This window comes from Oncorhynchus kisutch, linkage group LG3, assembly GCF_002021735.2.
Source record: "Oncorhynchus kisutch isolate 150728-3 linkage group LG3, Okis_V2, whole genome shotgun sequence".
Lineage (NCBI taxonomy): Eukaryota > Metazoa > Chordata > Actinopteri > Salmoniformes > Salmonidae > Oncorhynchus > Oncorhynchus kisutch.
In genome coordinates this window covers 51463503-51478671 of record NC_034176.2, presented here as the reverse complement: position 1 = coordinate 51478671, position 15169 = coordinate 51463503, and the positions used below count along the sequence as shown (strand labels likewise).

General features: G+C 46.8%; 1 protein-coding gene across 3 annotated transcripts in view; it reads left to right on the top strand.

The window, feature by feature from the left end:
* The window catches only part of lrp4 (low density lipoprotein receptor-related protein 4), a 208803-nt gene that overhangs the window by 120295 nt on the left and 73339 nt on the right, over window positions 1-15169 (top strand). For all 3 annotated transcript variants that reach the window (XM_031808011.1, XM_031808007.1, XM_031808017.1), the window contains exon 3: window positions 6785-6901. In XM_031808011.1, coding sequence (XP_031663871.1) covers window positions 6785-6901 — 117 coding nt within the window. The remainder of the gene's footprint in view (window positions 1-6784; window positions 6902-15169) is intronic.

Here is a 15169-nt window from a genome sequence, read left to right as displayed (position 1 = left end):
TGGCCAGCCGTAGAGAAATGCTCATTGAAATTCTCAATTATTGTAGATTTATCGGTGGTGACGATGTTTCCTAGCCTCAGAGCAGTGAGCAGCTGGGAGGAGGTGCTTTTATTCTCCATGGACTTTACAGTGTCCCAGAACCTTTTTGAGTTAGTACTACAGGATGCAAATTTCTGTTTGAAAAAGCTTTCCTTAGCTTTTCTAACTGCCTGTGTATATTGGTTCCTAACTTCCCTGAAAAGTTGCCTATCACGGGGGCTATTCGATGCTAATGCAGAACGCCACAGGATGTTTTTGTGCTGGTCAAGGGCAGACAGGTCTGGCGTGAACTAAGGACTATATCTATTCCTAGTTCTACATTTCTTGAGAGGGGCATGCTTATTTAAGATGGTGAGGAAGGCTCTTTTAAAGAATAGCCAGGCATCATCTACTGATGGGATGTGGTCAATGTCATTCCAGGATACCCCGGCCAGGTCGATTAGAAAGGCCTGCTCGCAGAAGTGTTTCAGGGAGCGTTTGACAGTGATGAGGGGTGGTCCTTTTGGTCGCAGACCCATTACGGATGCAGGCAATGAGGCAGTGATCGCTGAGATCTTGATTGAAAACAGCAGAGGTGTATTTGGAGGGTGAATTAGTTAGGATGATATCTATGACTGTTCCCGTGTTAGCAGGCTAACAAGCTAACAGTTAGTAGGCCGGAGCTAAACAAGCTAGCAGCTAGTAGACCAGGGCAAGTTAGCAGTTTGCAGGCCGGGTTAGCAAGGAAGCAGTTAGCAGATCTGGTTAGCAAGCAAGCAGTTAGCAAGGGCTAGCAGTTAGCAGACTGGGAAGGCAAGCTAACGGTTAGCAGACCAGGGCCCGGCAGTTTAGCAGTTAGCAGACCGGGTTAGCAAGCAAGCAGATAGCAGGGGCTAGAAAGTTTGCCTTTGGGGGGGGGGGGGGGTTGCGATGGGGGTAAGTCTGTTTTTTTCCTCTTCGTGCGGTGACGTTGATAGACCAGTCGTGGAATTAGTAGGGTTCCAAGTAGCTCTAGGTAGCTAGCAGGCCGATATTGTAGCCCAGGAGTATGCTTCGGTGGTAGAACAGGAGCACTGGCTAGCTTCAAGTTAAATTGGTGCTTGCTCGGGGATGGAAACGCTAGCCAGGAGTAGTCATCCGGGATTGCGGTTAGCTAGTTGTGAAGATCCAGATGAAAATGGACCTATTGGGCAGTAAGCCAATTGGAGTGGGTCTAGGGTGTCAGGTAGGGTGGAGGTGATATGGTCCTTGACTAGTCTCTCAAAACACTTCATGATGACGGAAGTGAGTGCTACTGGGCGGTAGTCGTTTAGCTCAGTTACCTTAGCTTTCTTGGGAACAGGAACAATGGTGGCCCTCTTGAAGCATGTGGGAACAGCAGACTGGGATACGGATTGATTGAATATGTCCCTAAACACACCAGCCAGCTGGTCTGCGCATGCTCTGAGGGCGCGGCTGGGGATGCCGTCTGGGCCTGCAGCCTTGCAAGGGTTAACACGTTTAAATGTTTTACTCACCTCAGCTGCAGTGAAGGAGAGTCCGCATGTTTTGGTAGCGGGCCATGTCAGTGGCACTGTATTGTCCTCAAAGCGGGCAAAAAAGTTATGTAGTCTGCCTGGGAGCAAGACATCCTGGTCCGTGACTGGTTTTCTTTTTGTAATCCGTGATTGACTGTAGACCCTGCCACATACCTCTTGTGTCTGAGCCGTTGAATTGCGATTCTACTTTGTCTCTATACTGACGCTTAGCTTGTTTGATTGCCTTGCGGAGAGAATAGCTACACTGTTTGTATTCGCTCATGTTTCCGGTCACCTGCCCTGATTAAAAGCAGTGGTTCACGCTTTCAGTTTCACACGAATGCTGCCATCAATCCACGGTTTCTGGTTTGGGAATGTTTTAATTGTTGCTATGGGAACGACATCTTCAACGCACGTTCTAATGAACTCGCTCACCGAATCAGCGTATTCGTCAATGTTGTTGTTTGACGCAATACGAAACATATCCCAGTCCACGTAATGGAAGCAGTCTTGGAGCGTGGAATCAGATTGGTCGGACCAGCGTTGAACAAACCTCAGCGTGGGAGCTTCTTGTTTTAGCTTCTGTCTGTAGGCAGGGAACAACAAAATGCAGTCGTGGTCAGCTTTTCCGAAAGGATATGCGTTGCGGAAGTTAGAATAGCAATGATCCAAGGTTTTACCAGCCCTGGTTGCGCAATCGATATTCTGATACAATTTAGGGAGTCTTGTTTTCAGATTAGCCTTGTTAAAATCCCCAGCTACAATGAATGCAGCCTCAGGATATGTGGATTCCAGTTTGCAAAGAGTCAAATAAAGTTTGTTCAGAGCCATCGATGTGTCTGCTTGGGGGGGAATATATACGGCTGTGATTATAATCGAAGAGAATTCCCTTGGTAGATAATGCAGTTGACATTTGATTGTGAGGAATTCTAAATCAGGTGAACAGAAGGACTTGAGTTCCTGTATGTTGTTGTGACCACACCACGTCTCGTTAACCATAAAGTATACGCCCCCGTCCCTCTTACCAGAAAGATGTTTGTTTCTGTCGGCGCGATGCGTGGAGAAACCAGCTGGCTGCACGGACTCCGATAGCGTCTCTCGAGTGAGCCATGTTTCCGTGAAGCAAAGAACGTTACAGTCTCTGATGTCCCTCTGGAATGCTACCCTTGCTCAGATTTCATCAACCTTGTTGTCAAGAGACTGGACATTGGCGAGAAGTATGCTAGGGAGTGGTGCGCAATGTGCCCGTCTCCGGAGTCTGACCAGAAGACCGCTTCGTTTCCCTCTTTTATGAAGTCGTTGTTTTGGGTCACCAGCTGGGATCCATTCTGTTGTCCTGGGTGAAAGGCAGAACCCAGGAACCGCTTCGGGAAAGTCATATGCTTGGTCGTACTGATGGTGAGTTGACGCTGCTCTTATATTCAGTAGTTCTTCTCGACTGTATGTAATGAAACCAGATGACCTGGGGTACAAATGTAAGAAATAACACGTAAAAATAAAATATAAACTGCATAGTTTCCTGGGAACGCGAAGCGAGGCGGCCATCTCTGTCGGCGCCTGAAGTATGGCACTAGGAGTGTGTTCATGTTTCCATCTCTTTAGCTATCATACTCTAATTCCACTGATTTCAAAACTTGATCTTCCAGAGAGTAGAGAGCAACACTTAGCTATGCAGCTCCACTACACCATATATATACATATATACACTGCTCAAAAAAATAAAGGGAACACTAAAATAACACATCCTAGATCTGAATGAATGAAATATTCTTATTAAATACTTTTTTCTTTACATAGTTGAATGTGCTGACAACAAAATCACACAAAAATTGGAAATCAAAATTATCAACCCATGGAGGGTCTGGATTTGGAGTCACACTCAAAATTAAAGTGGAAAACCACACTACAGGCTGATCCAACTTTGATGTAATGTCCTTAAAACAAGTCAAAATGAGGCTCAGTAGTGTGTGTGGCCTCCACGTGCCTGTATGACCTCCCTACAACGCCTGGGCATGCTCCTGATGAGGTGGTGGATGGTCTCCTGAGGGATCTCCTCCCAGACCTGGAGTAAAGCATCCGCCAACTCCTGGACAGTCTGTGGTGCAACGTGCCATTGGTGGATGGAGTGACCCAGATGTGCTCAATTGGATTCTGGTCTGGGGAACAGGCGGGCCAGTCCATAGCATCAATGCCTTCCTCTTGCAGGAACTGCTGACACACTCCAGCCACATGAGGTCTAGCATTGTCTTGCATTAGGAGGAACCCAGGGCCAACCGCAACAGCATATGGTCTCACAAGGGGTCTGAGGATCTCATCTCGGTACCTAATGGCAGTCAGGCTACCTCTCGCGAGCACATGGAGGGCTGTGCGGCCTCCCAAAGAAATTCCACCCCACACCATAACTGACCCACCGCCAAACCGGTCATGCTGGAGGATGTTGCAGGCAGCAGAATGTTCTCCACGGTGTCTCCAGACTGTCACGTCTGTCACATGTGCTCAGTGTGAACCTGCTTTCATCTGTGAAGAGCACAGGGTGCCAGTGACGAATTTGCCAATCTTGGTGTTCTCTGGCAAATGAAAAACGTCCTGCACGGTGTTGGGCTGTAAGCACAACCCCCACCTGTGGACGTCGGGCCCTCATACCACCCTCATGGAGTCTGTTTCTGATCATTTGAGCAGAGACATGCACATTTGTGGCCTGCTGGAGGTAATTTTGCAGGGCTCTGGCAGTGCTCCTCCTTGCACAAATGTGGAGGTAGCGGTCCTGCTGCTGGGTTGTTGCCCTCCTACGGCCTCCTCCATGTCTCCTGATGTACTGGCCTATCTCCTGGTAGCGCCTCCATGCTCTGGACACTACGCTGACAGACACAGCAAACCTTCTTGCCACAGCTCGCATTGATGTGCCATCCTGGAGGAGCTGCACTACCTGAGCCACTTGTGTGGGTTGTAGACTCCGTCTCATGCTACCACTAGAGTGAAAGCACCGCCAGCATTCAAAAGTGACCAAAACATCAGCCAGAAAGCATAGGAACTGAGAAGTGGTCTGTGGTCCCCACCTGCAGAACCACTCCTTTATTGGGGGTGTCTTGCTAATTGCCTATAATTTCCACCTGTTGTCTATTCCATTTGCACAACAGCATGTGAAATTTATTGTCAATCAGTGTTGCTTCCTAAGTGGACAGTTTGATTTCACAGAAGTGTGATTGACTTGGAGTTACATTGTGTTGTTTAAGTGTTCCCTTTATTTTTTTGAGCAGTGTATATTTAAAAAGCTGCGTTCGATATCATTACCAACACAGACTGACCAGCTCAAATAGACTGAAGCTGAAGCCCTCTATATGGCAGACCAATCCGAACTCCTCTCTCGGCATGTCCAGCCCACTCATTATCTCAGCCAATCATGGCTAGTGGGAAGGTTGCTGGCTTTTTCTGTGGCTTGACCAACAAGGCTTGTAATTTAAGAGTTGTATTCGTATTTACAGATGGTGTACACGTTTGTTATTAAGCCACATGAAAGTTCACTTGTTCGAAAAGGCATTTCTGCCAAAAAACGCATTTTGCAACAAACAAAACATGTTTTACATTCAAACAGCTCTCCTGTGAAGCTGCAGGAGTTGTGACCAGTTTTTGTTGGTTATGTTGTCATAGTTATGTCCAGGCGGGGACATGTGGGGGAGGGAATGTTGTCCCCTCCAGGTAGGTTTTTGTTCCCCTGTGTGCTGAGGGTTCTTGTCCAGTTCTGGCATTTAGGTTGCCACAGACTTGTACATATCCCTTCTCCACCCCCTCTAGGATAGAGAAGCTGTCATCGTTAAAGTATTGGGATTCTATTGGGGGGATGTAGGTAGCACACATGAGGACATTTTTGTCTGATGAGATAATTTCCTTATTAATTTCTCGCCAGATGTAAAATGTTCCTGTTTTAACTAATTTAATAGAGTGGGTTAGGTCTGTTCTATACCACATTAGCATACCCACTGTCTCTTCCCTGTTTCACACCTGGTAGTTTGGTGGATGGGACTACCAGCTCTTAACTTAGAGGGCAACCAGTGGGTCCGTCTCCTTTATACCATGTTTCTTGTAGGATGACAATGTCTGTATTTCCAATTTCTTCTTCTCTTTCTCGCTTTCTCTTTTTCTCTCTCTGTTAATAATACAGGACTATATGGGTCAGTGGGGCTTTCTTCACCCAGTTACTCCATAATGCCTCTGACACACACACACACACACACACACACACACACACACACACACACACACACACATTATTCGTTCTTACTTCACTCAGTCAGTTCAGACTTCATAGCTGGCTGCCGCATGGGCTGCTTTACTCAGTGAAGTCATGCATTTTTCATGTAGTCCATGTTGGACGGTCAATATTTCATACTTCATATCAACAGGCATGTACGTGTGTGTGTTTGTGTGTATATATTAGTGGCCGGAAGGCCCACAAGAAAGATAACTCTTCTGCTTCTTCATCCTCCTCCTCTTCCTCCCCCTCTCCTTGGTAATTTCATTATCTGTTGATGACAAAGAGCCAGTCATTCTGCGATGGGTACAGCAGACTCAGCGGATATGCAGTTAGTGAGGAATGCACTGAGTACTGGACTCAGGGAATGGACACATAGAATAGGATATGGGGGATAATAAATAACCAACCTCCCCTCCATCCAGTGTATTTCCCTGCCATCACCTTGTCTTTGCTTATTTCCTATACTTTCTGTTCTCATTCTGTCTCTGTCTTTGTTGGGGCATGGATTCTACAATGTGTCATGAACGTTCCACAGGGATGCTGGCCCATGTTGACTCCAATGCTTCCCACCGTTGTGCAAAGTTGGCTGGATGTCCTTTTGTGCGGAGGACCATTCCTTATACATACAGAAAACTGTTGAGCGTGAAAAATCCAGCAGTGTTGCAGTTCTTGACACATGCCGGTGTGCCTGCCTTTTGTCTTGCCCATTCTCCCTCTGACTGGCACACATACACAATCCATGTCTCAATTGTCTCAATGCTTAAAAATCCTTATTTAACCCGTCTCCTCCCCTTCATCTATACTTATTGAAGTGGATTTAACAAGTAACATCAATAAGGGATCCTAGAATTCACCTGGATTCACCTGGACAGTCTATGTCATTTGTATACTCTGTGTATTGGCTGTGACCATGGGGCCATGTTCGCTATCATGCATTTGTGTGTGTATGCTCGTGCTTTGCTTCGGCGGTGTTAATGGCTGGTGTTTTCCTCTGTAGTGCTACCCACCTGCTCTCCACTGGACTTCCACTGTGACAATGGGAAGTGTATCCGCCGCTCCTGGGTGTGTGACGGGGACAACGACTGTGAGGATGACTCCGACGAACAGGACTGTCGTAAGTCTCACACATACACACACACACACACACGCACAATTTCTGTAGGCCGTCATTGAAAATAAGAATTTGTTCTTAACTGACTGGCCTAGTTAAATGAAGGTTAAATAAAACAATTCTACATGCATCCAGTCCTGACCTCAGAAATCTTCCTGCTATCATGTGAGTGCAGGGAGATATCTGGGGTGAGATACATGTAAGACCTGATGCACGCTTACATATTTGTAGAATAATTTTACTCCGGGAAGGATATGTGTCAACATGCTGACATATCTAAGCCTTTATACTTGGGCATGAACGAATCCACATACTTTCAGAAATGTCTCATACCTGTAGTCATTACCTGATCAATTTATTTATTTATTTTTACCTTTGTTTAACTAGGCAGGTCAGTTAAGAACAAATTCTTATTTTCAATGACGGCCTAGGAACAGTGGGTTTAACTGCCTTGTTCAGTGGTAGAACGGGGATTCGATCTTGCAACCTTTTGGTTACTAGTCCAACACTCTAACCACTAGGCTATCTGCCACCCCGGCAGGTATCTGTATAATAAAAATGGTATAAAAATCAATAGTTATCCGTACATGATATGTAATATTCATCCTTGTATGTCTGATAAAAGGGACCGCCCTGTTTGTTATAGACGATGGATATGATGGGTCAAGATTTGGTTGTCAGCGGCGGTCCCTCGCAGTCCAGACTCAACGTGGTGGTAGTGTTGGTCTGTGATCCACTTCAAACTGTCAATGCATAAATCATGAATCAATATTGTGTCGATATTGAAAGAAAATATTGTCATTTCACTAACCATACCACAAGGTAGCTGCTCTACCTGCTTCCTTCATGACGAGAACAAGCTAGCTAACCAAGTTGCTAGCTAACCAAGTTGCTAGCTAACCAAGTTGCTAGCTAGCCAAGTTACTGAGTTAGCCAGCTAGCTTATATTAACCTGTAATACAAAATACGGCTAAACCTTTTAAAACATTAGCTGTCACCACATAGCTTGATAGGGGGTAAAATAATAGCAATGTCATTATTTGTTGGCTAGCTAGGCTACCAGTTAGCATTTACTGTTGACTAACCCCATTCCTTACAAATGTGGGTAATTGTGGCATTCAAACAAGGCTGCAATGAAAACAATTGGGACTGTATTGGCATCAGAATCCAGGGTGGGAACTATGTTTCAATTCAAGCGTTGATTGACATGGTTATGGCCCGATAGTAAAGTTGAGAAAACTTGGTCAGTGAGCTGTTCTCTCATTTGTGTCTGGAAATAGCTAGCAAGCTAGCCAACAACTGCTGTTGTTAGGACAGAACGCTCAGATCAACCCTTAAAGAGATGGGTGGGGCTAAAGCTTAAGAGGGTGTGAACGATGCTGAATGGGTGAAGACAAAGAGGAGCTTTCCAGTAGTAGTACCAAAACATTCAAAGACCATTTTCTCAAAAGTGAGGTTATAACTTTAACAACTTTCAAAGCAGAATTACTTTCCCATTGTTCCTCAACCGTAGAATATGATAAACCATTTTCTAGCTCCAAGTCTCTACTTTTATCAAATGTAAAAAACACAATTTCAAATTTTGCTACACAAGTTTTCGTAGTGACATTAACATTCTGTTGAAATGATTACTTGCATAGAGGAGTCTTTTGTTAAGACCTGCCACTGTCTTTGAGTAACGTCAGCTACTACAGCAACTAAAATGATTGCAACACTTAACAAAGAGCTGCAGTTCGTTTCGGAATGTGTAGCAAGGAAGCAAGCATTGTATTTGGGAGAAATCATTCACGAAACCTCAACTATGTCTCATAATGAATAATGTGGAAATTGAGCAAGTTGAGGTGACTAAACTGCTTGGAATAACCCTGGATTGTAGTAAACTGTTATGGTGAAAACATATTGGTACAACAGTAGCTAAAATGGGGAGAAGTCTCACCATAATAATGCTCTGCTCTGCCTTAACACTATCAACAAGGCAATTCAGAGGATGGCAGGCGCAGGATGCCGCCGGAGAAGATAGCAGGCGTTTTACGTGCCCCCAGCCGATTTGTTTTTTGTTCACTTACTTGCGTTGTTTGTAACTTATTATTTTACTTATTTTGTACATAATGTTGCCCCTACCGTCTCTTATAACTTCTAGACATCAGGACTGCGATTACTCACCACGGACTAGCAGAATCCTCTTTCTGTAACGGTTTTCTTCCTGGGAAGGAGAGGACCAAAATGCAGCGTGGTTATTTAAAGATGAAAACGTGAACACTATACAAAATAAGAAAACGTGGAAAAACCGAAACAGTCCTAACTGATGCAAAACACAGAGACAGGAAAAACCACCCACAAGATACTTAAAGAATATGGATGCCTAAATATGGTTCCCAATCAGAGACAACGATAAACACCTGCCTCTGATTGAGAACCACTCCAGGCAATCATAGACTTACCTAGAACACTCAACTGAACACAACCCCATAGACTACAAAACCCCTAGACAAAACAAGACACAGAAATCACCCATGTCACACCCTGGCCTAACCAACATAATAAAGAAAACACAGAAAACTAAGACCAGGGCGTGACAGTACCCCCCCCCCCCCCAAAAGGTGCGGACTCCCGGCCGCACACCTAAACCCATAGGGGAGGGTCTGGGTGGGCGTCTGTCCACGGTGGTGGCTCTGGCGCGGGACGTGGACACCACTCCAACACAGTCTTAGTCCGCTTACTTAGCGTCCCTTGAGTGGCGACCCTCGCCGCCGACCTTGGCCTGGTAACCTTAACAAAGGGCCCCACTGGACTGAGGGGCAGCTCCGGACTGAGAGACAGCTCGGGACTGAGGGGTAGCTCGGGACTGGCGGATCCTGGCAGACTGGCGGCTCTGGCGGATCCTGGCAGACTGGCGGCTCTGGCGGATCCTGGCAGACTGGCGGCTCTGGCGGATCCTGGCTGACTGGCGGCTCTGGCGGATCCTGGCTGACTGGCGGCTCTGGAAGATCCTGGCTGACTGGCGGCTCTGGAAGATCCTGGCTGACTGGCGGCTCTGGCAGACTGGCGGCTCTGGCGGATCCTGGCTGACTGGCGGCTCTGGCGGATCCTGGCTGACTGGCGGCTCTGGAAGATCCTGGCTGACTGGCGGCTCATGATAGACGAGACTCTGGCGGCTCATGACAGACGGGAGACTCTGGCGGCTCATGACAGACGGGAGACTCTGGCGGCTCTGGAAGATCCTGGCTGACTGGTGGCTCTGGCGGCTCATGATAGACGGGAGACTCTGGCGGCTCATGACAGACGGGAGACTCTGGCGGCTCATGACAGACGGGAGACTCTGGCGGCTCATGACAGACGGGAGACTCTGGCGGCTCATGACAGACGGGAGACTCTGGCGGCTCATGACAGACGGGAGACTCTGGCGGCTCATGACAGACGGGAGACTCTGGCGGCTCATGACAGACGGGAGACTCTGGCGGCTCATGACAGACGGGAGACTCTGGCGGCTCATGACAGACGGGAGACTCTGGCGGCTCTGGAAGATCCTGGCTGACTGGTGGCTCTGGCGGCTCATGATAGACGGGAGACTCTGGCGGCTCATGACAGACGGGAGACTCTGGCGGCTCAGGACAGACGGGAGACTCTGGCGGCTCATGACAGACGGGAGACTCTGGCGGCTCAGGACAGACGGGCAGCTCTGGACAGGCGGGAGACTCTAGCAGCTCTGGACAGAATAGGCGCACTGTAGGCCTGGTGCGTGGTGCCGGCACTGGTGGTACTGGGCCGAGGACACGCACCTCAGGGTGAGTGCGGGGAGCTGCCACCGGAGGGCTGGTGCGTGGAGGTGGTACTGGATAGACCGGACCGTTCATACGCACTGGAGCTCTTGAGCACCGAGCCTGCCCAACCTTACCCGGTTGAATGCTCCCGGTCGCCCTGCCAGTGCGGCGAGGTGGAATAGCCCGCACTGGGCTGTGCAGGCGAACCGGGGACACCATACGTAAGGCTGGTGCCATGTACGCCGGCCCAAGGAGATGCACTGGAGACCAGATGCGTAGAGCCGGCTTCATGACACCTGGCTCAATGTCCACTCTAACCCGGCCGATACGAGGAGCTGGTGTGTACCGTACCGGGCTATGCACCCGCACTGGGGACACCGTGCGCTCCACAGCATAACACGGTGCCTGCCCGGTCTCTCTAGACCCCCGGTAAGCACAGGAAGTTGGCGCAGGTCTCCTACCTGGCTTCGCCATACTCCCTGTGTGCCTCCCCAATACATTTTTGGGGCTGACTCTCGGGCTTCCTTGCCAGCCGTGTTCCCTCGTATCGCCGGCTCCTCTCTCCGGCTGCCTCTGCTCTCCTAGCTGCCTCCACCTGTTCCCATGGGAGGCGATCCTTTCCCGCCAGGATCTCCTCCCAAGTGTAGCAACCCTTGCCGTCCAACACATCATCCCATGTCCATTCCTCCTTGCGCTGCTCCTGCTGCCGCTGCCTGTCACAACACCGCTTGGTCCTGTTATGGTTGGGTGGTTCTGTAACGGTTTTCTTCCTGGGAAGGAGAGGAGGACCAAAATGCAGCGTGGTTATTTATAAACATCTTTAATGAAAGATGAAAACGTGGAAAAACCGAAACAGTCCTAACTTGTGCAAAACACAGACAGGAACAACCACCCACAAGATACCTAAAGAATATGGCTGCCTAAATATGGTTCCCAATCAGAGACAACGATAAACACCTGCCTCTGATTGAGAACCACTCCAGGCAACCATAGACTTACCTAGAACACTCAACTGAACACAACCCCATAGACTACAAAACCCCTAGACAAAACAAGACACAAAAATCACCCATGTCACACCCTGGCCTAACCAACCTAAAAAAGAAAACACAGAATACTAAGACCAGGGCATGACACTTTTTCCTTTCACGACTCTGACGAGCCCGACGTGAAGGATACTCTGCTTCCCTTGGAACAGGCCCCGATCCCCGTGATCTGCGTGACGAGGAGGTGGAGGAAGAGGGGCTGAAGGTCCGGCTGCCTTCTGAGAATTCACAGGCGATCGAATAAACCCCAACTTCCCTCCATTCTGTTAGCAAACGTGCAATCTTTGGACAATAAAATCGCCTAGTTACGAGGAAGATTAAACTACCAACCGGACATTAAAAACTGTAACATCTTATGCTTCACGGTGTCATGGCTGAAGAGGCAGCACTCCTAGTACCCTAGGACTTTAATGCAGGGAAACTTAAATCAGTTTTACTTATCAGTCTCTTCTTTACTTCTTTTTTTTAAACTGCATTGTTGGTAAGTAAGTAAGCATTTCACAGTAAGGTCTACACCTGTTGTTTTCAGCGCATGTGACAAATACAATTTAGATTTGATTTGAAATGGTCTGTATGCTCTAGAATATCATAAACATGGAATGTAAAGATATCCACTGATATGGAACCTTTTCTTCCAATAGTGTGTGTGTGTGTGTGTGTGTGTGTGTGTGTGTGTGTGTGTCTTTGTATGTATGTATACACACACACACACACACACACTCCCATTAGGGAGGTCACTGCTCCCATGGCAACCACACCTGACTCTGAGGATGACCTTTTACCTTACCGTTCACATGCTTTCTCCTGTTGCCTGTGTGTGTGTGTGTGTGCATTTGTGTATGCATGTGTGTGCACGTGCCGGGGAAAGAAACTGGAAAAGGCTTCAGCTGGCTGGCAGCAGTAGAAAGGCATCGAGAGAGTGGTAGTGTGTATATTTATACACTCATATTTATATCGCCATGTACTTACACACGTCAGGAATTGGTGCATATTTTTACTTACATGTACTTATATGCTTCATCCCAAATGGCACCCTATTCCCTATATAGTGCACTACTTTTGAGCAGAGCCCTATGGAATAGGGTGCCATTTGGGAAGCAGCCATACACAGGGTACTGATGTTTCCCTATCCACTCCAGCTGTCAGTGTCAGAGTTGTTTCTGGGTTGAGATGTAGTTAGTGGTCAGTCTAAATGAAGACTTTGTCCAACTGCTTTGATCCAGAGTGACTCACTGGGTTGAAAGTGTCCAATATAATCCATGTAGAGGCTGAGTATTTCCATTGGCCTGATCATACTGCTATATACCCTGTGTAGTGAGTGGAAATGTATGCCGGGAAATTATTTCAACTATACTATGGCTCTTGATGGAGCCTTCAAAATAATGTTCTGGATTCATTAACATATTTTTAAATGCTTAAAGGGATTTATAAGGTTGTGCTTGCACACACACATTCACAACTGTCTATTACAATAATGTGTCACAATAAGTACCCTGTGGTTGAGATAGATTTCAGTCCACACACCTCTGCACCCATTAAGTCATTATCAGAGATCACCACATAGATCGGAATGAGAAACTTGGTACGATTAATTTCCAACTCCATGGATTGAATTTCCTGAATTTCTGATGTAATTGATCCAAGCTAACCCTGCCAGCTTGTACTTCAGTTCATCCTTTCTCTCTTTCTCAGATTCTCTCGTTCCCTCGTTTTTTCCCCAGATAACTCTGTATAGAGGTGGGCTTTCTTTCTCTCTGATTCTCTTTCTCTGATTTTCTCTCTCTCGCTCTTTCGCTCGCTCCGATTCTCTCATTCCCTGCTTCCCTCTCTCCTGTCTGACCCATATTTCAGGAGCCAGACGTAGAATCCCATCCTGATGGGGGGTCCGTCTGCCGTGAGCCAGCCATTAATTTTTCATCTTCATGCCCCAGCCCTGTAAATTTCCCCCTCCGTCGCTCCTCGGCCTACTTATTATTTCAGACCTTTTTCTCTCTGTCTTTCTGTTCCCCTCCCTAGTTTCTTTCCCACCACTGTTGTTGTTTTATTCCATTATTTAAAGAGAGAAGGGGAAGAGAAAGGAGAAAGACGTGGGAAAATCCGTCATGCTCCACTTGAGCTTAGCGACTTGTCAAAGTTTCAGACAACAAAACTGGAAAAAGAGACGTGTGTGTGTGTGTGTGTGTGTGAGAGAAAGTGAGTGAGTGTGTGAGAAAGTGAGTGAGTGTGCCGGTATGGGTGTGTTCCTACGTTCATATCATGTTTTTGTTTGTTTGTCAAACATTCAGCAGAACACCCATAACTACATATCCACAGTGTTATCACACACCAGACCTAGGTTAAAATACTATTCAGAGCTTCTGCTCTTTTTTATAACCTGTAGGTAGGTAGGTAGGACTGGAGTCTGATGGGATTGTTCACAACTTATGCTCTTTTCTATGTCAACACATGGGATGAGAGGAGGATGCAAGGCAGGCAGGGGCAAGGAGGGAAGGCAAATCCTGAAAATGCATAGGTAATACTCAAGGAAAAAACGAGTTATAAAATGAATATATTTAGTTTTATTTATTTTTTCACACATACACAAACACACCTCAATGCATAATGACCCTGGTAATGAATCACAGTGACCTTTCATCTCTATCCTCTGCCCACTCTCTGACTGATGATCTGCCTAAGGACACGTGACTTCTGAACTTTCTGGCTTAGGAATTAGAGGGAGGGAAAGAGGGAGACAGATGAGAGATTCCATTAAATTCTACTAAGTGTGCCAAGTGAGTTTTTGGAATGAGATTCAGCAATAGACTTGTAGTTTAAAGACTAATCTAGGGGCTAGCTTTGTCTTGTGCTCCCGTTCCGGGTCCTTCTCCTACTCTGTTGCATCTGAATAGGAGAGGGGCGAGAGTAATCTTAAATAAAAATACGAATATATCTCGTCTTTTCTGTTCTGAGGACTCTGTTGGGTCATAAAGCACAGGATACCTGTGTGTGAGAAAACAAGAGAAAGAGATGAGAGGTAGTAGATATGGGTCACGTTCCGTCGCAATAGTCACTGAGGTAGGAAGTACAGTCTCAATGAAAAATAAGAATTTTATCCTCAAACATTTCTGCGGCCGTCCCTTTTTTCCTGTCTTTCTATTCCGCTGAACTGCCGTCACATTTGTAAGTGGATTTCTTTGACTGAGCCTCTGTATGCATTTTATTCGCAGTCCATGTATAATTGAGGTAGATTTCATAATTAGTTAACCTTCTAAGGCAGCAAACCACCTCACACACACATGCACACAAACAACATGCTTGAAATAATATATCACCCCCGGTCTGGGGCTATTCAGGCAGAAATCATGGTACTTCCTTCTGATACTAACCTGTTTACCTGTCCCTCCTTTAGCCAGGACTATTGTTGTAGGCCTAAGAGAGCTAGTAAGTGGAACTAATGATAACATCAGATAAATTATTGTAAGGAG